A 23933-nucleotide genomic window follows, 5' to 3' on the forward strand; every position below is an offset into this window, starting at 1 on the left:
AAACTCGCATGTGTGGCCGAGCTTTAAGTACATACATATAATCACGCCTGTATACCATAAAAGGGTAGGCAGAGCACATGAACTACTAAGTTTCAGTGCCACTCTTGACAAAAAGGGGTTGAAAGAAATCCAAATTGTGACATTGCAGTGACAGGTTGCCAGCCTCTCGCCTACGCCACAATTTAACCCATATCCCACAGTCGACTTCTACGACACCCACGGGAAGAAAGGGGGTGGTGAGCTTTAAGTAAGTAATTAATACCGTTTTTGTTTGCAGCACGACGAAAACCGGGCGCGAAACCTCGTCGCGTGGCGCCCGAACTGAACTCTCAAGTCGCAGACTCCCCCAGACCCAAGTCTAGTGGCAGCGAAGACAGTGAATGTAAGCATTTATAATACAAAATAAATAAATAAATAAATAAATAAATAAATATACAAGAATTGCTCGTTTAAAAGTATGAGATTTTATACTAACCCCCTAACTTACTAAGTTCGTTAGTCCCTTTCAGAAGTATTGGTTTTTTAAATTGGTCACTCGTCGTTAATTCGCTTCTACTCATTTCCTCAAAGGTTGACTGGAAGAGATCCCATTAAGGGATAAGTCCGCCTACATTGTATATTACTGACTCTGTAACTGTGTCTCTTTTGTTTCATTTATGTACAATAAAGCTTATACATACATACATACATACATACATACAATTGGTGTGATAGAAAGGGACAAACGAACTTTATCGGCTTGATAACTTTAGTGTACGTTTATGAATAAGTTGGTAAGAGTTTTGAATGATTAACGGTTATTTTCATTAGACTTATATTGACCGGGATATAGACCGTGATTACCTTTTTGATTTTTGTGATCAGTGGATGTCAAAGTTGCGTAGACAGCGCGCGATCTACCCTCCTTCGCGAATGGGAATGATTGGTAACAGGCACAATTGGTCACAGAACTGTTCACTAAACGTGCAAAAATTGTTACCATTTTACGACTGTTTTCTTAATAAAATTCGTTTATTTCAAATGGCGAACCGTCAGAGACGTCAAAATTAAAAGTAAATAAAACTATATTTTCATTTGTTCCATTCGTGCCAGGTCTTGTGAATTGGCTTGCACCTCAAGCTTATAAATTATCTACAACGTCTGTTGTGGGCTTTACTACATTTCTAATTTCCCACAGCTGTCGGCTGGCCTAACCGCGAGGGTCGACCTCGGAACCTTGGCAGAGGAGTCAGCAAACCGAAGAAAAATACCGTCGCCTCTCTGCTAGCACAGAGTCGAGCGCTCGGCCTTAGGCCCGCGTTGGCTCAACAGCTACTGGCTGAGACTGACCTGGTAAGACATCATAAACTGATATAGATACCATACACTAAAGAAAAAGCGATCAAGCCCACTGGTGGCGAAGCCGGGAATCGAACCCGGGTCTCCAGCTAACGCGTGATAAACCGCTACACCACCTCAACCGCCGAGGTACCCGAAATTTCTCTAATGTATGTTATCTCTGAAGGCTAGGCGCCTTTGACCAACTCTAAGGGCGAGCAATTTGTGCTTGCACCTCCTATATGAATCCTTTTGCAGGATTACGATATAGCGAGAGAGATGGTGCTGCCATCTATCGATGTAGGGAATAAATCAAATTATTTTATTAAATATTTTTTGATTTGTTTTTCACAAAATATCAAAATAAAAAAATATTTAATAAAATAATTTGATTTGTTCCCTACATTGGTAAGATATCGTCTAAAATATAGACTATGAAACTTGGGCTGTGGAGTATAGAACCGAAGGAAAATACCGTCGCCTCTCTGCTAGCACAGAGTCGGGCGCTCGGCCTAAGGCCCGCGTTGGCTCAACAGCTATTGGCCGAGACTGACTTGGTAAGACATCATAAACTGAATTTGATACCAAACACTAAAAAAAAGCGATCAAGCCCACTGGTGGCGAAGCCGGGAATCGAACCCGGGTCTCCAGCTAACGCGTGATAAACCGCTACACCACCCCGACCGCCGAGGTACCCGTCGAAATTTCTCTAGTGTATGTTATCTCTGAAGGCTAGGCGCCTTTGACCAACTCTAAGGGCGAGAAATTTGTGCGTGCACCTCCTATATGAATCCTTTTGCAGGATTACGATATAGCGAGAGAGTTGGTGCTGCCATCTATCGATGAAGGGAACAAATCAAATTATTTTATTAAATATTTTTTGATTTGTTTTTCACAAAATATCAAAATAAAAAAATATTTAATAAAATAATTTGATTTGTTCCCTACATTGGTAAGATATCGTCTAAAATATAGACTATGAAACTTGGGCTGTGGAGTATAGAACCGAAGGAAAATAAAGGGCGAGCAATTTGTGCTTGCACCTCCTATATGAATCCTTTTGCAGGATTACGATATAGCGAGAGAGATGGTGCTGCCATCTAGCCATGTAGGGAATAAATCAAATTATTTTATTTAATATTTTTTTATTTGTTTTTCACAAAATATCAATATAAAAAAATATTTAATAAAATAATTTGATTTGTTCCCTACATTGGTAAGATATCGTCTAAAATATAGACTATGAAACTTAGGCTGTGGAGTATAGAACCGAAGAAAAACACCGTTGCTTCTCTGCTAGCACAGAGTCGAGCGCTCGGCCTAAGGCCCGCGTTAGCTCAACAGCTACTGGCTGAGACTGACCTGGTAAGATATCTTCTAAAATATAGACTATGAAACTTGGGCTGTGGAGTATAGAACCGAAGGAAAATACCGTCGCCTCCCTGCTAGCACAGAGTCGAGCGCTCGGCCTAAGGCCCGCGTTGGCTCAACAGCTACTAGCTGAGACTGACCTGGTAAGATATCTTGTAATAGTTATTTGTTATACAAGGGGGCAAAGTTGTATTTTAACGCCGAGTGTGGAATTGAAAAACAAGCAAGTAAAAGGATTCTATAGTTGAACCACGAGCGACGCGAGTGGTTCGAGAATAGAATCCTGAACTTGCGAGTTTTTTAACACACGAGAAGTAAAATACATTTGCACCCGAGTGTAACACAAAACTTTTCCCCTCACTATAGCGAGGAAACTACAACGCAAAAAAATGCGTTTATCACTGCTTCCAGTAGTTCCACAGGTGGTAAATCATCTTAATTACTAGATTCACCTACTTTTATCAATTTTAAAACAGTTAATTTGACTTTATTCAAGGTCAAATTACTTTACCCACTAGTGGATAAAATGCTTTTTTACCCGCTGGTATTAAAGGACAAAACACGTGTTTCCGAGCTAGTGAGGGGAAAAATACTTTAACATAGACTATGAAGCTTGGGCTGTGGAGTAAGAGAACCGAAGAAAAATATTGCTTGAAATAAATAAATATGCCTGATTGTGATTAGTAATCATTTTATTATTATTTGCAGGAGAAACTGAAAGCTTTACTCGGCGAGGCGGCAAGCACGGACAGTGAATGCCCGTCCGATAGTTGTCCTTCAGATTCCGACGCCAGCGAATCGAGTCGGCTACACGACTCGTCTTATAGACTGCCACTAGCTAGAGGTGAGTTGTACCAAAGCTATATGTAGCTCCGTGTAAACGGATAAAGTCTAAGAAGAAAACATACCTCAAAACCATAGAGAAAAAGGTACGGTGACCTAGATGGCGTTACACCTTTGGGGAGCGCTCGACTAGATGGCGCCAAAATTAATATTTGACATTTTAATACATATCAAGCTAAGAATATGGGCCAAATTGTCAAAACTGAGGTTCTACTTCACTGTGATTACATATTTTACTTTGACAGTAACTCTCTATAATACTCGATCCTCTTTGGTTGTACTATAAGGGTTTCCCCAAATCTATAGACGCGGAATTGGCTCTAGTCGACCAAAGATCGCTCGTTAGTCGTTACCGTCGCTGAACACCCCGTCGCTAGATTTAAGGAGACCCTAAAACCAGTATTCAACAAATTCATCTAAATAGATGTATTTGACAGTGCAGCCACTGCTATATGAATACTATTTAGGTAACTTTTATAGAAGGTAGTAGGGAACCAGGTCACTTCTGCAATGTTTTACCTACTTTATAGGTCTGATAGCTTTGGAGAATACACAAATAGTCAAATATATTCTGGCAGGGTCGCCATGTGAGTGGGAAGTTGATAATGAAACACCTCTGATATTTACATTCCCTCATAAAAACTACCAATTTATGTTTACGGTAGGTACTTCAGCTACTTCGTACATTGTTAACTTTTCAGAATGCCGGATTTATTATAGTCGTACTACTACGAGATTCTTATCTTATCACAACGGTGATAAGACCTACACAAACGTATGGAATAAACTAGCTTTTTCTCGCGGCCATTATTATCACAAAACTTTTTCTTTGTTTTCAGGCTGGAAACGAATAACTGTGATCAAAGGCCTCTCCCGCAACTGCAATATAAAGGGCGACGTCACTTACACGCCTCCTGAACCACATCAGGCTATGAAGATGAAGAGCATGCAAGAATTACAAACAGTAAGTTTTATAATCTGTCAAAAATCCAGTTTTTATCAGCGGTAAAAGTTTACTCTGTGACACAGTCCACAGTATAAGGACATTTGAGACTTTAGTTTTATAATCTGCATAAAACTTTACGGTTTGTAGCAATATTAAATTACTCTGTGGCATAATGCATAGTATAGGTAAATTCGGCGTATAGTTTTGCATTCTGCAGAAAGCCGTGAGATGTGCGGCGATAAAACTTAGTCTGTGTCTCTCGAAATGCCCAAGTCACATCAGTATAGATAAGTTCAAGAGTTACTTATTTCATTCTGCTGAGAATCGTGAGGTTTGCAGCGATAAAACTTTAGTATGTGGCTCTCGCAAAGCACAATGCACAGTATAAGTAAATGCAGACTGCAGTTTTGCATTCTGCAGAAAATCGTGAGGTTTGCAGTAATAAAACTTTAATCTGTGTGCTCTCGCAAAGTACAGTATACGCGAGGTCAACGTATAGTTTTTCGTTCTGCTCAAGGCCGTGAATTAGCAACGATAAAACTTGACTCTGTGGATCTAGTAAGGCGCCATGCAAGTACATGTATGAAAATTGAGAGATATTATAAAAAAAAATATTGGGGGACACCTTACACAGATCAACTTAGCCCCAAACTAAGCAAAGCTTGTACTATGTTTGCTAAGCGACGATATACATACTTAAATAGATAAAATATACATACTTATATACATAGAAACAAATAAATGCCCTTACCGGGATTCGAACCTGGGACCGCGGCTCAGCAGGCAGGGTCCGACTGAGCCAGACCGGTCGTCACATATTATTTTTTATATTCCGTATTTTTTGTTACAGTTCCTGGATTCGAACCCGCAACCGCCTTTAACGACTGAGCACTTCAGCTTCAGCTCACGTCTAATACTTGGAGAGTACATCCAACCCGCTCCTGAACTACCGGAGCCTTTGCTCTTCAGTGAAACAGAAATCAATAAAAGGTGAGTTTGAACCGAGACAGACAGACAGACAGTGAGGAGAACAATGTTGTATCCTGGATTCGAACCCGAAGCCGGCGCCTAGCTGAGAATTTCAGTTTCAGCGCGCGCCTAAGCGCGTTTTCAGATTATCCAATCCGATATCGGATGTGGGACCGATAATATATTTAAGCGGCCATCTTGGATTTTTATCTTTGAAATCCTTCTTACATCCGATATCGGATCGGATAATGTGAAAAGTCCCATCGCTGTGTCTCGCTCTAAAAGCACTAAGGGTCTGAGCCGTTTCGCCAAACCTAAACGCAGTAGATGACTGTTGAAAGAAACGTGAGTGCAACAGGCGGCGATAGCAGAAAGGTGAAAGCTGTTATTGTGCCAAAAATGACATTATTGCGAGAAAACATTTTTACTTAATAATGATAATCTTTTAATTACATAAACACAAGTTTATTTAAACTCACTGTGTGTTTGTCGTTTATCTAGATTGGAAGAAGCCCGGGCGCTGGCAGCGCTAACGGGCCCACGACCAACACCGCCACCTGTTGACAGAAGAATAGAACTAGCGAGGCGGCAGCAAGCGGCGCGCGACGCACGCAGAGATGCCAACTCACGCTCCCGCGACCAGGTATCTATAGGTATCTAGTTATAGAGCTATTGAGCTGTTGATTTTAGCAAAGAGGATCGAGTATTTTAGGGACCATCCCCACTCAGGCGACGCATGTCCTGAGACGCGGAACGGACGTCAGCGCCACGCATGTAATTTAAAAAACGTCTCCTGAGTACATTTTGTATAGGAAGGACGCGCAAGGGACACCGCTTGGCGCGCCCCAGGCTACGCCGCGCTGCCTGGGGGCGCGTCTTACATCTTTCCTATACAAAATGTACTGAGGTGACGTTTTTAAATTACATTCAGGTGGCGTGGCGCTGACGTCCGTTCCGCGTCTTCGGACATGCGTCTCTTGAGTGTGGACGCTCCCTATAAGTTTGTTGTGTTTTTTAATTGAGATATTTACTTTGTATTATGTATTAAATTAAATTATTAAATTATATTATTATTATATTGTTTTTATTACATTTTCCCGTGTGGTGACGGGTTAAGAATTTCACCACCCCCTTTCTTCCCGTGGGTGTCGTAGAAGGCGACTGTGGGATATGGGTTAAATTGTGGCGTAGGCGAGAGGCTGGCAACCTGTCACTGCAATGTCACAGTCTCGTTTTCTTTCAACCCCTTATTTGCCAAGAGTGGCACTGAAACCTGAGTAGTTTCATGTGCTCTGCCTACCCCTTCATGGGACACAGGCGTGATGTATGTATGTATGTATGTATAAAATTTGAATGTCTTAACAGGCGCGACTAGTCAGAGAGCTCGAGCGGACTGAGAAGGCCGAGCTAGCCAAACGCGAGAAAGAAGCGAGGAGCGCACAACTACTAGAGGTGAGTGACCTTTTGTCCATCGCGTGTCAGCACTAGAGTTGGTACGAACTTGATTGCTTTGAGTCTAAATGTGAAGAGACCTTTCCGCGACATAGCGCTTAGCGCTTTTTTTTCCGCTACCGATTTATTTGTTTGTAAACATAGGTAACAATGTTGGTACAAAAATATGTCAGAGCGCTATGCTTCGCCAATAGGCATACAAAGTACAATTTTGAAATTGCGTATACACATACCAATTACATTTCTTTAAATTAACATGCAAACATTAAAAAAAGACAAACAACTAACAAGAAAATGGTTGAAATACATTAAAAATTATTACATTAAATTCCAAATTAAATTAAAAATTGATACTACAAGTTCATTGAATCAAACACATTATTATGAATATTTAGAAAAAGGTTGTCTGGTAGAGATCGCTCTTTAGCGATAAGACCGCCTGTTGTCTGCTCTGTTTATAATCATTTGTTTTGTGTCCATTGTGTCTTTTGCTGAGATGTGCCAATAAAGAGTATTTTATTTATCGTCACTACTTTAAAAAAAACTTTAAGTATCTTCGTTTGTCAATGAAAAGAAAATTGTAGTAAGTATGTATGGAATGCATATAGACTTACTGCGTTTTAACTTTGAGGAGCAGCGTGAGATACGAGATTTTTTTTCAAAGTAGTGACGTTATCTATCTATCTAAAACATTCCCAGTTCCCCTCAACTGTGCCATAGTATAATAAAGAGTACTATAGTACAGTATGGCTACTCCCGCTACCCGCTGAAAGTGCCGCCCACCCGCTCTCGGTTATCTGACAGTTACCGCCTGTCAACGCGACCAGTCGACCTGTCATATCCAGACATCGGATTCCGTGGGGCGAAACTTCTTGACAGCTAGGGACTTCCTATATCGATAAACTCATTTATCGATACTAGTTCTAAATACTAGTAATCACACAAAGGTTTGCTTATAAAATATTTTTTTATTAAAAGAGTATGCGCATGTGACACTGTTTGAGTTGCAGGCGTCCATAGGTTACGGTAACCGTTTTCCACCGCACCGGACCGTATGCTTGGTTGCCACCGACGTAGTATAAAAAAACATTATATAATAAAATAAGAAAATTTTTTTCGACGCTATTTATTTTAGACGCTATGTATGAATTTCATACTGGTCTTCAGAACAATAGTTACAAAAAACACACACAATGTTGGGGGCGGTCACTAGTATATAGAACTAGTATCGATAAATGAGTTTATCGATATAGGAAGTCCCTAGCTGTCAAGAAGTTTCGCCCCACGGAATCCGATGTCTGGTCATATCTCACCCATACAAGCATGGTACGCATTCACCTACACGAGCTTAAACTGTGTGCGTAGGAACGCGTTTGTTTCACGATGGTCGCCATTGTCCGAGGTGTGACTGTGCGTTTCTCCAGAAACTTCTTGCCCCGCACAGCTAAACTTTCCGAGCCGAGTGGCCGAGCGGTTTAGGACGCTGGTTCAATTCCGGTAAACAGAGAACGCTGGTTCGATTCCAGCTCGGGACAGGTCAGGTCAGGCCTTGGTCACTTTTTCTTTGTATATGATATTTCATGTTTATGAAGTACTAGCTTTTTCCCGCGGCTTCGCTCGCGTTAGAAAGAGACAAAAAGTAGCCTATGTCACTCTCCATCCCTTCAAATATCTCCACTTAAAAAAACACGTCAATTCGTCGCTCCGTTTTGCCGTGACAGACGGAGAAACAAACAGACACACACACTTTCCCATTTATAACATTAGTATGGATAATAGTAGAGTCACTACTTGAAATACAAATTCCGAGCCGTTTGATGTTTTAAACATTGAGTCACATAAAAAAATGACTCACGTTCACATTTAGACTCAAAAGACTCAAATTACCAACACTAGTCGTATAAAATAGGAGCGAAGTTGTCTAAATCTATCATTAAACAAATCGCATTCTGGTGCAAAAATGACTCACGTTCACATTTAGACTCAAAAGACTCAAATTACCAACACTAGTCAGTAATATTAGTGAGTGATAGAATGCCAATCCGGGTCTTAAGGAGTGTAAAATGTCGGTATGTGTGAATATTCAGGTGTTTTTGCGTTCTGTTCAAGAGTAACTTTTGGTCGATTATTGCTGTCTGTTTCTAACATCTGAGTTTTCATTAGGATATAAAGAGGCAAAATGACGTCCGGTGTGCTGTATTTCATATTTACATCGCTATTTTTTCTATTTTAAATCTATAAAGATATTGCAAATCTATAAATATAGATAAATACAGGGACTAATCCACTCCGTCCCAGAAAAGCGGTTTAAATGTCTCAGCAGAGTATTAAATAGCCGTAACTACTAACCCTTTGAAGTGGTTAACCGTTCATTTGATTTAGGTCTAGAAGGGTTACTATTTCGAGATACAGTTTGAACGAAAGGGTTACCAGACGCCGCGGAAGGGATACCGGGCCGATCCCTGGGTGAAACATAATTTCACTGAATGAGTGCTCTGCCCTAATACAATTAATAATTCTGATATTTTCCATTCTAAATAATCATTATTTAATATTTTTAAAATATTATCGTTTTTGTCTAATATTATTTGTAAGTTGCTCTTTTTGGTACAAAACAGCGTCCGTTGAACGTAAACGCGCACTACCTATCTAAAATTGTAGATAAAATCTTTTTACTGATATTATGTGTCCGTCCCAATAGGCAAGGTCTTGCTATGGCTATTCCAGTGTAAGTTATCAATTATCATTATCATTTTACATTGATATCTTTATGTATTTCAGTGTTACTCTTTAACGGAACGAACTGTCCTCATATTATAAATTCGCTTCGCATAATGTCATTTGACCTAATTTTAATACGTCTAAAGCATATTTATTTGAATTTATGTACTGCTCAAGTACGTAGTTTTTGTTGCATAGCCAAACGGTCGGCATTTCCATTTTGAGTATTTTCAACTGGGGCAAAACAGCAAAGTCTAGGGAGAGTACTCGTTTTAAAAAATATCTTTGTCTTAATTTCACTAATCGTCTTAAACTGTTGTATTTGAAATTACCTGTTAATTATCTACGAAACTTACTATTGGACACTTGTTAGAAAAAATACTTTTTTATTTTTATGTGTTGTAAAATTAGTAAATACGCTTTAGTCGAAGTTGTAATTTAATAATTTTAAATATTAGGTCAAACGATACACTTAATTTCTCATTGAGGACATGGCAAAAATTAAAATATGGTTATAATATGAGGACTGTGTAATTGTGTATTATATTTTATACATTATATGTATTGTTTTTATCGTGCTTGTGTTTGTTTCCTATTTTATTATCAATTTGATGCTTGGCAACATTGTGCTCACATTATGTAGTTTAAAGCAAAAAGTACCTTATGGGGTTGCTATAGGTGAGCGTTACCCAAAACTAGTTTTTCTAGCATAAAAGGGTTTTTATGGTTCATGTGTATTATGACTAAATGAATAAATTAGGCTTTATTCGAAACACATTTTCAACAACATCCAAATAGGCTTAAATCTAGGAAAATAAATGACGTTACAGTGCTGAAGGTTTCGAAACAAGATAACATTCAGCATTTGTCGCAGTACATAATAGTTATTAATCTCTGGCTGTCTGGGATAGCTGGACCGTGTACAGGTACACACGCGGTATGGAAACGACCGCTATATGACGGCACTGCTATCCTAAGACATCAAAGCTTTGAGCAGCTACCGGAAAACTTCCTTCGTTTGAGTATCCTCTTCAATACAATAACCCTAACATATATCCTGACGTTATGGTTACCCCATCATTGGGTCCCTATCGATAAGGAAACCTTTCTGAATAGGTTTAATCCTGAAAATCTAGATTTTTAACAATCATTGTGCCTAACCAAGATGTCAATCTCTGACGCTACGGAACACTATTTGTCAAAACAAGATAGACAGCTTGTCGTTACTTAGAGACGAGTGTCAATTGTTTTCATATTGTAGACCCATGGTATTAATTTGTTTTGGGCAACGTTCAGGTGACTTTTTGCTTTGTAGACAGCTCTTAGCTTCTTAGATAGTAGTTAGTGTGTGTCTCGATTGCATCAATATCTATTTGGTATTCTTTTATTTTGCTAAACAACTTTATGTCACGTAGTACTTGTTTTATTACATTGGTCATTATTTTCATTTTCATCATTTTGTTAATTTGTGTTAACAATTATTCAAATTATTTTTATCTTTACCCAAAATTATAAATAATATGCCGTTAACAATAAAAATAACATTGACGCTCTATAAAAACATGAACCTTAAAATTGTGTAACAAAAATTGTTTTTTTTAAGAAAAAAATCGTATGGATATTGTATAGTCTGTATTTTCAGGTATTTGAATAAATGTAAACAAAATCTACCCTCAAAAGTCGTAAACTAAATGAGGGTAAATTAAAAGATTACACGGCCAAATAAGTAGGTTATAAACTTGGTCGCTCAGTGACAGATCCGCTTGGATTTGTATTTGGTTGGTTAAGCAACAAATTTTATGACTACCCGAAAATGTACAAATTATAAGTCTATTTGAATAAACAGTAATCCAGACAGACAAACACGGTCGCGTGTTTGGAATATCGTGTGGTGCATCCCTTCCGCATTTACGAAAGGTGCGAAAAGGACTCACTGACGCAATATGCTATATCACGCGACCGTGCTTGCCCGCCTAATTTACCTTTAGTGCGTTTTCACATTATCCGATCCGATATCGGATGTAGGACCGATATCAAATACATTGAAGCCGCCATCTTTGATTTCTGCCTTTGAAATCCTTCCGACATCCGATGTCGGATCGGATAATGTGAACACGCACTTATGCGTAAAGTTAGAAATATTACTTTCAAGATTTCATCTTGGAGTTGTATGATTTTGATTTACAAGAAAATACTATACGAAGAAAATGGCATTACGTTGTTTAGCAAAACCGTACTATATACTATATCTATATATGTATACTATCTGGGTTTATGTCTGTCTATGTCTAACAACAACAATGTTGTCGAAAATCGAATTGATAATAATATCGAATAAACCAATTAATGAGGCAATTCGAAACAGCATATCAACAAGAACCGAACGCAGCTTACCATCGAGCCGCTACCGAAAACCGATACCGAATGGAAAATACCGGATTTAGTGATGGGACCAGCCACAAAAACCAGTAAAGACCGAGCCATACCGCCTATCAGTCTATCTCTAATACCTGTCTCTGGCAAAGATAGCCATAATACACCTATAAAATTGAATTTAGAACAGAGCTGGAAAGATAGTATTGAATATAATGCTTTAGATAAAATGAAGGACTTCGCTGAAAAAGCCGCTTTCGATTTACCCAAAAAATCAAAACAAAACTTCGATTTTGCGAAAACGCAAGAGAAAAAACCAAAATCGTCAGACAAAGAGAACAGTTTAGAGAAACTAATCGAGTCCTATTCGAGAATATCGGAGTTCATAAACGGATGCGATTGGTCGAAATTACAAGTTAAGAAAGACGATACTAAGACCCTTGAGCAGAAATATATTGACGCTAAAAACGAGTTTATGTCACAGAATTTAATGTTGATGCCGAAAAAGACTGTTAAGGAAGTTATAGATTTGAGCGAAGACGATGAACTGACAGAACTGACTAAAAGAATAAACAAGGGTACCATAAATGTTGGAAAAGATGGAGAATTATCGATTTCGGTACATAGTTTCGGGAAGGAAGTTTCGGTACGTTGAAAAGCACTAACTTTCGGGTATAATTTATCTTTGGTCTGTGATTAACTGACTAATTTCAGAATAACTAATTCTGTATGGTGAGGGATTTGATATAAAATCGCTTGATATAAATAACTAAAATACTAAACTAATTTGCAATATCTTATAACTATTTTTATTATTTACGACTTAATACTTATTATCTGATAATATTTCAACTGCATGTTTTTATTATTTTATGTTAATTGTTTATGCTATTCATTTTCACATAATATTCACATTTCGCTGAGCTTTGTTTTATAGAAACCTTTCTTGAACTTATTGCACGCTGCTCTGGGGTAAATTGTGACAGAGTTGTTACAAAGTCGATTTTTGGTAATTTTCAAGTTATTAACTATCAGATCGCAATACCACACGTTTGCTAGCTCGAAACTTCAACTAAAAATCTGATAGATAATAAGCTTGTTAATAGTTAATAAGTTCCCAAAAATCGACGTTGTTACAACTCTCCTCTGTTACAACTCACCTCGATCTCCCCCACTTCTATAATAAGGACGTTCTAGAAGAATTTCGTATATTAACCTGCTACATTACATTACATTATGGAACGGGAAGGGCATGGAACAGCAATATAAATGTGTGTGCGTGTGTGATAGAGATAGAAAAAAGCTGGTCTATCTCCGAAATTCTTCGAGCAAACTATTAAAAAGGAAATATTTTCGCTTGTCCTACTATAAAATTTGTAGTAGGACAACCGAAAATATTAGGGTATATTTAATATACCCTTGACCTGCGGGCTACATAGAGCACTTGCATGCTGTACAGCCAAAGAATTAAATATAGATGCGGACAAAGTGTCAATACTATGTATACACAATTTATAAAGCCTGACAAGAAATACTGGGTGCCCGGTAATTAATGGACAACCTTTTAACCACCTTATACTGGTCCAGAAAATCGACATTAAGGTTTAGTAAAAGTCGCCTGGTTTTGGAGATTTTCACACTTTTTAAAATTTTAGGTAGTATTAAACTCTTGGTGGTTAAAAGGTTGTCCATTAATTACCGGGCACCCTGTATATAACTACGCGCCATGTTGCGGAATTTCAGTAAAACTATCTTCTTCAGCGTTGTCCCCGTGGTCTCGGAGAAGACTGGCTTGAAATGACATCAACACCTTCTGACAGCCGCGCGAGTTTTTCGAACTACCCGCACTTGGTTTTGATTATCAACTTGAACTGTTTGCGCACTAGGGATGTTACTCTGTCGACATACAACACTGACGATATTTGATTTAACGACTGTCGATATTATTTTCGGCTTACACTTATTAATGACAGGATTCCATGTGGATGAGATCCTAAAACCTTCGTCCCGATTGAAATTGCGATGTTTTTTGATTTCAATGGCTTCACGCACTTTTCTACTGTAGAAATGGCGTTCCGTGGAAAGGACTTTAGGGTCATGTAGTTCGATCCAGTGGTTTGGCCCTGACTCTAACAAATGTTCAGCCACGGCAGACTTGTTGACCTGACGATTTTTCACAGCCGCGATGTGCTCCTTTACCCTTTCTTCTATGGTGCGCTTAGTTTCTCCAATGTAGGAGCTACCACAACTGCAATCAATTTTATAAACGCCAGGTGATTGAAACGGTATAACGTCCTTAGGTGATCTTAGGCTTCCTGCAACTTTGGATAAAGGTGTGACGGATAAGGTTGGTACAGACTACATGACCCTAAAGTCCTTTCTTCATACTAAACTGAACTGTCACCCATCAAAGTAACAGCGCCCTCCTGACAATAGTCATATATTTCTGGTCAGACTACGTGAAGGTTGTGGATATATATTTAGGGCAATTTCTCCTCATCGATATTTCTTGGTGTGACTTTCTTGGTGTTTCTGACATAATATTGTTTCACCTAATGTATCGTTTGATATTTTATCAGTCCTAGTTGGACTAGCCTTAAATCTTATAAAATAAAACCAATGATTGATTAGATCAAATAAAATTATGTCAAATATATAATTAGCTTTTATCTTTCATCGGTTGTTTATGATGATGGTTGGTCTAAGTATAAAGATGAAAATTCGCAATTATTTTCTTTTTCTGAACACTCTCTCTCTGTCTTAGACATAATTTGATTTCATAAATTGCGTTAGTTATCAAAATGGTTTTTATTTTGTGCTAAATACCAGAAATAAATTTGAAAATTCCTAATATTATATATTTTTTAACAATAATTTGGTGATGTTACTTTTTTTTTACTTATTTTCCCTCTTTTTTTTTTTTTTGTTCCATGTTATTATTTGCCCGCTTTCGTTGTGCTATTGAAGGCTAAAAGGCGGAAACAGGAGGAGATAGAGAAACTGAAAGTTGAGGAGCAGGTCAAAAAACAACAGGTTTGTATGTTTGTAGCGATGGCCATTTTTAAATATTTCGGAATGCCGTTATACGTGAAATGAAAAAGGGAAACTGCTATAACGCGTGGCTGCTTTATTGCGATTTAGGGTCTCCACAAACCTATCGACGCGGGATCGGGTCTAGCCGAATAAAAATCGCTCGTTAGTAAAAAGACGCGACGTAGTCGCTGATCGCATGCGTACAGTTTACTAACGGCACAGAATAATACAAGTACAGAAGACCCACTGCTTTGATGTTCACGAAATGCCGCCTTTTTAAATGCCTACAAAATACTAACAAAGAAACGAGCCGCACGTGCGCGGCGACCGGCTATAGGGTTACCTATGGATTAAAACAAATTAATACTCAGAAAAAAAATTATACTATTACATTCAAATCTTGGGTACTTTCTAGGTATAAATACAGTATTTATATATTTTTGTTTAAGTTCCAACATCACAAGCCTTATTCAACTTTTCCGTGGAACTTAATAGTAAATCTGTGTAAGAATGTCGTATGGTATTTATTTTATTCATGATGTTTATTCAACTAAGCATCATTAGACATTCCACACGCGGCCATGTTCATATACATTAAAAAAAACTTTCGACATAAAGTAACAATAGAAAGTGCGAACGTGCGTTCCGTGAGAACGCGCGCCACCCCTGATTACGCCGCGAACTCGCGGCCGCCAGCATGTACTTGTACCGCGGCGATAGAATCACAAAGTGAGCCGCCCCTGCTAACGAGCTATTTTTGGCCCGTTAAAGCCGATTCTGCGTCGATAGGTTTGGGAGACCCTTAAACAACCCTGCATTTTCTATAGTTTGGTTGCGTTTCGGTAGAATTGCTTCTTGTTTTTGTAAGGTTTGGTTTGGTATTGTATAAAATAAATGTTCATAAATACAAAAAAAAATCTAGCCTGATTATATCCGCAGATAAAATTCAAGTTTTATGGTTTTACGACTACCCTTCAAAAAAGGTACTAAGTGCCTTGCAATTAGGATGGTACCTTTTGCCTGCGACAGTCACATGTAGACCCTTTGTTGCAGGAGAGGGAAATTAAACGACAACAAGCCATGCTGCTTAAAGAACAGGTAAGGACATTAAAAAGGACACTGGGCTATGCAGGGATTATCGCTTGGGTGTACTAATAGTTTATTATTATAAAGAAAACAGTACCGACATTCAATTTAAAAGTAGTAAATGGCCTTGGCAGACTTGAACTCACTGTGAGTTCAAGTCTCACTCAAGACAGACATATTGCAGTTTTAAATTTATTCTAATCCTAGTGGCTTCGATTGCAAAAGTTTTTGAAAAAGTTAAAGCATTGACAATAATTTACATTTTATACAATGCAAAAAGATTCAAGCATAAAAAGTAAAGTTTAACACTTTCGAAACCGGGCTCTACGCGGCGCTACGACATTTTCGCTACATACGGGGAAACCCATGTAATCGGCTACGCTTCTACGAGCGGTGTGCCCGACAGTCGGGTTCTTGGTAGCGAAAGTGTTAAGAAATCGAGCTCTGAGTTTAGGCACAGTATAATAAAGAGTACTATCGTACAGTATGGCTACTCCCGCCCACCCCCTCTCGGTTACCTCACAGTTACCGCCTGTCAAAAACGCGAACAGTCGACCTGTCATATGTCACTCATACAAGCATGGTACGCGTTCACCTACACGAGCTTAGACTGTGTGCTAGGAACGCGCCTCTTTCATATATTTGATCGCCAGTGTCCGAGGTGTGGTTTAGGGCTAAAGCATTATAAGTTTGTATGGAACCTTGCAGTGATAGGTATAAGATTTTTTGTATCTCTTCTACTTTCGATTACTGTGCTAATTGCTATGTGTTATGACAATAGGGTTTTCCAAAAAACTTATGCTAAATTCTGAGGGGTTCACTTTATCTAGCGCAGTTTGTGTTAACAAATTAAAATGTAGACAGACATCATTGTGACGAGTACTAATATACACTCTGTTTTTATTGAATTCCGTTAACTTTAAGGGAAGATTCTTTAGTTCAAATACGATCAATGTCTCTAAGAAATCAGCCTCTTAACTCTGACGGTTATCGAATTATTAAAATAAATATTTTAATTACTGAACACGTGTGTGGCATCCCTTAAAACTTCCTAATGTTATTTGTTTTGACAAGTGCCGTCAAACACTTGACAATGACTTTAATGTTATGATTAAGGTCCCCCTCATACTAATTAATCCATTTATTATGTATGGAAACGAAAAAAAAATTCGAATTTAACAAAAAGAGATATACTAGGATGGTTACTGATGATGAACCTAACTGCGTGGGGAATTTAACGGAAAAAAAAAAAAAAACACGGTGTATATTTCAAGCGCAGTGTGTGGCAGTTAACACTTCAGTGAGAAATGTGAAAATAATAGCCACGTTACACATTTATGTCTGTCGACTTGTGTGTTTGTGTGGCATTCTATATGTGTATATGTTTTGTTTACATTGTTGCTGTCACCGCGGATGCAGCAAAAGTATATAACCGAGGTAATATCATAAGGCATGATAGACTTATGATGCTTTTGGTTCTGTGGTTTACATGGTTCGCACTAATAAGGTTTTTTTTGTGCATGATGAATAACTGACTTAAGGCCCATTTAGTCGGTACGAGAAGTCGCATACGAGTTTTATTAATTGCGGTATTTGATGGCTGTGCAAAATTGTATATAACCTCGACAGCCTGCCGATAAAGCCGACAGCAGATGTAACTAAAATCGCATGCGAGTTCGCACGCCGTCTAAATTAGGCCTTAGGGACCATCCACACTCATAAGACGCATGTCTTGCGGCGCGCAACGGACGTCTCCGCCGGTGGACGTCTCCGCCGGTGGACGTCTCCGCCGTGGCGGTGGCGTGGCGCGCGCCGCCTGGGGCGCGTCTTACGTCCTTCCTATACAAAATGTACTGAGGAGACGTTTTTTGAATTACATTCAGGCGGCGTGGCGGAAACGTCCGTTGCGCGCCGAAGACACGCGACGCCTAAGTGGGGACGCTGCCTTACAGCCTGGCAAAAAACAGTAGAAATGAATAGTGGCGCCACCGTCTATGTCAACCGTTTCGCATGTGGCAACTATTGAGTTACTTTTAGAGGTATATGAGAACAGCAAGTGTTGCTATGATTAAAAAAGAAAATTCCATTTCTACTGTTTTTTTCAAGCTGTATAACACTTGGAAGCTTATTGGGCCGCTTTTTTTCCAAAGTGGGGGGGGGGGGGGGGGCGCTTTTATTGGATTTGGAAATTTTTATGTGGTTCCCACACAGAATCGCGAGCTCTTTCAATCATAATAGGAGAAAAAAGTGTCCCAAGGTTTTTTTCCCATTCCGTTACTATTTTTGGTACATGGTAACGGAATGGAAGATTTGAAAAATGTATGGAAATCTTGGGACATTTTTTTTTCTCCTATCAGGATCGAAAGAGCCCGCGATTTTGGGTATGAATCACGTAAAAAATACCCATATAACAAAAAAAGTGGGGTGGACAACTTTGAAAAATGGCCTTTTTGGTTCTTTTGCGCTTTACTTGAATAAGTTTTTTTCGAATATAATTTAACTCTTTATATTTATAGTTCTCTCGTCATAACATATAAATAAATTAATCTCTTAACTCTTGTCTGACGTACCCGTAATAATAATTTAAGTACTTTATGTATGCTTTTTTATTTATTTTGTTCATTTATGTTTTTTTTTAACTTATTTCAAATATCCTTAGCTTATTATAAATTACTTGTCCCTATTGATTAAATAATATAAAATAAACTCAAAATAAACCAAATCTTGGCACTAAAAAAGGCGGCTAATTTGATTTTTTATTTTATTTATTATAAGTAAAGACCTATATAACTTCGTATAGACAGATAAAGTCTAAGAAAAAAACGTATCCCAAAACCATACAGAAAAAGGTACGGTGAGCTAGATGGCGATACACCTTTGGGGTACGCTCGGCTAGATGGCGCTAATATTATTATTTGACATTTTAAAACATACCAAGCTAAGAATATGGGCCAAATTGTCAAAACTGAGGTTCAAAAGTTTTAAGCCTGTGTCGCGAGATGGCAGTCTATGCACTGTGATTACACATTTTACTTTGACAGTAACTCTCTTTAATACTCGATCCTCTTTGATATTAAGTGAGCCACTCTTGGCCACAGACTAGCCAAAGGCAAAGACGTAGCCTACGATGGAGTGAGCTCGCCCAGAAGATGCCTGTTTACCCTTGATTTTAAGGTTACCGGGATATAGGGCTAATTATAATATATGAATAATAATAAATATTATAAGACATTCTTACACAGATTGACTGAGGCCCACGGTAAGCTCAAGAAAGCTTGTGTTGTGGGTACTCAAGACAACAATATGTATACTATATAAATACTTACATACATAGAAAACATCCATGACTCGGGAACAAATATCTGTGCTCATCACACAAATAAATGCCCTTACCGGGACTCGAACCCGGGACCGCGGCGCAGCAGGCAGGGTCACTACCGATTGCGCCAGACCGGTCGTCAAAATTGTCTTCGGTCGTCATAACACTTAAAACAGGACTGAAAATGTATGGGTGAAGGTTTGATTCTCATAGGAAATTTATCGCCATTTTTAGTGCCAAGATTTAGTTGATCATCTACAGTTGAAAGTGACGCAAATATAATTGTCCACAGGAAAGAGAGAGACGACGTCAACACACAACGTTCATCCGACAACTGGACTCCCGTAGGCGGTGGGAGGAGCGAGAGAGACGGAAACACCAGAACTTGCTAGATAGGCTGCTAGCGAAGGAAAAGAAGCTACAGCAGAGGCGGAAAGAGATGGAACTACTCTCTGAACTAAGGTAAACTATAAACTAAAACGAATTTCATATACAAAGTTAAAATGACCAAGGCCTCCAAGTGTCCAAAGCTGGAATCGAACCAGCGTCCACCGTTTTCGCGACGGATGCTTGAACCACTCGGCCATTCGGTCACGGCGGCAAGGGTCGAAATTTTCACGATTCCCGAAGGCTTGTGGCGACCCCTGCCAACCCTGAGGTAGAACAGTATGGTTCGACTTCCTAACTGAACTCATGTGATTACGAGCTAGCTAAGCTAAACCACAGTACTATAGTACAGTATGGCCACTCCCGCTCCCCGCTGAAAGTGCCGCCCACCTCCTCTCGGTTACCTCATAGTTATCGCCTGTCGAAAACGAGAACAGTCGACTTGTCACATTTCACTCATACAAGCATGGTACGCGTTCACCTACACGAGCTTAATAGACTGTGTGCTAGGAACGCGTCTCTTTCATATATTTGATCGCCAGTGTCCGAGGTGTGGCTATACTTAGCTGTTTGGTGTTCTACCTATTTGTCCTACATTTCACTATTTTTTCCACAGACGACCTCAAGAAGACTCCACACTATCAGACCAGAAGCCCCTTCCCGCCTTAAATCGGGTTCCTGGCTTGAAACTCCCCGGACAAGCGATGGCGGATCTACTGCAAGCGTTCGAGTTCATACATAACTTCGGACAGACGCTAGGATTCGGTAAGAACCCAACATAATATAATAAATCCACATATTAATCAGGACTTAGGGATCATCCACATATTACGTCACACCAAATTTCAGGTTTTTGGACCCCTCCCCCCCCCCCCCCCTATGTCACGCTTTTTTGTATCCCTTTAACAGGGATTGTCACATTTAGTATGACCCCTCCCCCCTTACACTGTGCTAAAATAACTGCGAGTGATGACTACTCGCTACGCTGACGGCAGAGCAATGGGTGGTATGCTGGTATATTATACTAGCCCTGATACATGTTTTCGTCTAGTCAGACTATTTTTTGAGGTTCTCCTGTTTGTACAAAAATAATGTCTTAGTTCAAAAATCATTAATGTTTAATGCTAATGCTAATCTAGTTTATTTTTATGGCAGTATTGTACAATAACTTAATCTAAATACAAGAAATGTCATTGATACTGAATGGAAAAAATGACGATTTTTATTTTATCTTTTATGGATGGGTATTACACTGCATGCCAGATTTAAGGGGGCCCAAAGGAAGTAACTAAATTCTGCTAATAAACTAAAAACAAATCTTCAAGCCTATGCATGCAGAACTGCTATAGGAGGGGAGAACTTGATTAAGACAACATATTTTAAAGTATTTTTTTTTTATAATGTAAGTCACATGCAATTTTATTTTACAATCAAATTAAACTATATTATAGTACTTTTACAATTCTCATTACTGTGACGTGATATACCTACATGTGTAAACGTTATTAGAATAAACTAAATATTTCTGTATTACTAGACGAACTCTTTTGCATCGGGGCTAGTATGTATAGTATAGGTAAATTGCCAGTAGCTAGCCAGTGTCCAATGACTGGCCAGCTACTGTCCTATGAAGCTAGGTTTACACGGGCTTAGTATTTGCCATTAGTATTAGCGATGTCAGCAAAGTGACAAGTGGCAAGTAGCCGTCTACACCACATGGGTATTAGAGAATAGTATTAATTACAAGATATTGCCATGGTAACGAATTACGAAGTAAACTAATCACTGGAGTATTTACACTTCACTTGTCAGTAATGTTTACACCACTTGTAAAGTGGCAAGTATTAGTATTTTTTGCCGGGGATACTTATAGAACCGACTTCTATTCACTTGCACTCTCAGTTGCACTAATATTAAGCACTTGTACAATGTGTTTACACGTATGTGACAAGTGTTAGTGATTCGCACTAAGCATTAGCTAATATTAAGCCCGTGTAAAGCCAGCATTACACACACATGGAACTAACTTACATGGAGCTGCCTCTGCAGTCGGCTTCAAAACGAAAGATGCAGTTGCGACTGCGATCAACGGGTTCCAATTTGTACTTTATGTTTTTTTTTATTCCTACTTGCCTTTCTATATAAATTTTTGATTTCTTTTCTTTACAGATGTGGATTCGATTCCCTCGCTGAACACGCTGCAGGCGGCTTTGCTGCCGGCGTGCAGTCCTGAGGTGGAACTAGAGCTGATGCAGGTTTTGACACATCTCCTCGTCTGTGCCATTGGTAAGTATTAATCAAAGAGGATCGAGTATCATAGAGAGTTACTGTCAAAGTAAAATATGACAATTGTAATCATAGTGCATAGACAGCCATCTCTCGACTCATGCTTAAAACTTTTAAACCGCAGTTTTGACAGTTTGGCCCATATTCTTAGCTTGATATGTGTTATTAGCGCCATCTAGCCGAACGTCCCCCAAAGGTGTAACGCCACCTAGGCCACCGTACCTTTTTAACCCCCGACGCAAAAGCGACGGGGAGTTATAAGTTTGACGTGTCTGTCTGTCTGTCTGTCTGTCTGTCTGTGTGTGTCTGTCTGTGGCATCGTAGCTCCCGCAGACACACAGACAGACAGACACGTCAAATTTATAACACCCCGTCGTTTTTGCGTCGGGGGTTAAAAATTACAAGTCGACATCCAGGTTACGCATCCACCGATTGCACAAACGCTCATATCTCTTTCATATCTATCTATCTCTATCATTCTTGCGTATTGGCGCGACAGAGCCAGACTACATTTCTGCTGCAGAAATGCCATTTGGCTACGGGGCACGTCAAGTTGGTATACACAGAGAACCTCCTATAGAGTGGCAGTCTTGTATATTTGGTTCGCGATACGAGTCACCAGTGTTTGGGGTGCGAGGAGCGGGCGGGGAATGTGTTAGGCGCGCTGTGATTGGCCGTTTCAAGGACGGCGGGCAGTCGCGCCAGATGAAAAGGGACAGAAGTATGACTGTCCCTCTACTGACGCGTAAGTGGCCAATGTAAGTTGACCTATGCCGGCTCTGAATAAATTATAAATATGACTTATTTGTGGAATGTAATGCCGTCTGTTTTTAAATTTGAGCTTCTTGTTACCTTTCCACACCATTTCACACTACAGGTGGACATCTTTAAGGCATCAAAATACCCTTTTCCAATTTTATTGTGCGAAAAACACGCGCTGCTTTCGGGTCTGTTACTTGGTCGATACTGATCGGGCACGGCGAGCGCCCGCGCTTATATCAGTGCAAATACTAGGAAGGCTGGCGACCGCGAGTCGTCTTGTAATAGATGTCTATAGGGGTTGGTCTGTGTTGGTATAGAGATCCAATTTAGGTATAAATTATTTATTACTATTTATCTTTTGCAGAGGACCCAGGCATCCCACATCCTGGACGGCACACGACTTTACTGGGACACGCTCTGCGCATGGGAGATATCACTGAGCACAACCTTAGCGAAGTGCTCCGTATATATCTATACGCGAACGCTACTGGCGAAATTAAGGCTTTGACCTCCTCCCCCCCATTTTGAGCTCCACATGGTTATTTCCGAAAACTTATTAAAATCATTGCAATTTTTGCGAAGTCGCTCAAAATAATGGGGATTATAAAGCGACAAAAAGTAACCTTTGTCACTCTCCATCCCTTCAACTATTCCCACTTAAAAATCACGTTCGTCGCTCCGTTTTGCCGTGAAAAACGGGCAAAAAAACAGACACGTATTTTCCCATTTATAATATTACTAGCTTTTGTCCGCGGCTTCGCTCGCGTTAGAAAGAGACAAAAAGTAGCCTATGTCACTCTCCATCCCTTCAACTATCTCTACTTAAAAAATCACGACAATTCGTCGCTCCGTTTTGAAGGACGGACAAACAAACAGGCACACACACTTTCCCATTTATAATATTAGTAGTAGTATGGATAATTATCATAAGTATGGATAAAGTATCCAAGTGGTCCCGAGTTCGAATCCCGGTAAGGGCATTTATTTGTGTGATGAGCACAGATATTTGTTCCTGAGTCATGGATGTTTTCTATGTATATAAGTATTTATATATTATATATATCGTTG

General features: G+C 39.3%; 1 protein-coding gene across 1 annotated transcript in view; it reads left to right on the forward strand.

Moving 5' to 3' along the window:
* Positions 1–23393, forward strand: part of LOC125238519 — a 104120-nt gene extending 80727 nt beyond the window's left edge. Inside the window, exons 21-34 of the mRNA XM_048145851.1 lie at positions 278–382; positions 1178–1332; positions 3397–3532; positions 4371–4495; positions 5328–5467; positions 5948–6089; positions 6812–6898; positions 11985–12638; positions 14960–15025; positions 16079–16123; positions 19723–19892; positions 20434–20582; positions 21987–22103; positions 23230–23393. Coding sequence (XP_048001808.1) covers positions 278–382; positions 1178–1332; positions 3397–3532; positions 4371–4495; positions 5328–5467; positions 5948–6089; positions 6812–6898; positions 11985–12638; positions 14960–15025; positions 16079–16123; positions 19723–19892; positions 20434–20582; positions 21987–22103; positions 23230–23393 — 2255 coding nt within the window. The remainder of the gene's footprint in view (positions 1–277; positions 383–1177; positions 1333–3396; positions 3533–4370; positions 4496–5327; positions 5468–5947; positions 6090–6811; positions 6899–11984; positions 12639–14959; positions 15026–16078; positions 16124–19722; positions 19893–20433; positions 20583–21986; positions 22104–23229) is intronic.
* Positions 23394–23933: the final 540 nt, after the last annotated feature.

Source organism: Leguminivora glycinivorella, chromosome 24 (genome assembly GCF_023078275.1).
Source record: "Leguminivora glycinivorella isolate SPB_JAAS2020 chromosome 24, LegGlyc_1.1, whole genome shotgun sequence".
NCBI classification, from domain to species: Eukaryota; Metazoa; Arthropoda; class Insecta; order Lepidoptera; family Tortricidae; genus Leguminivora; species Leguminivora glycinivorella.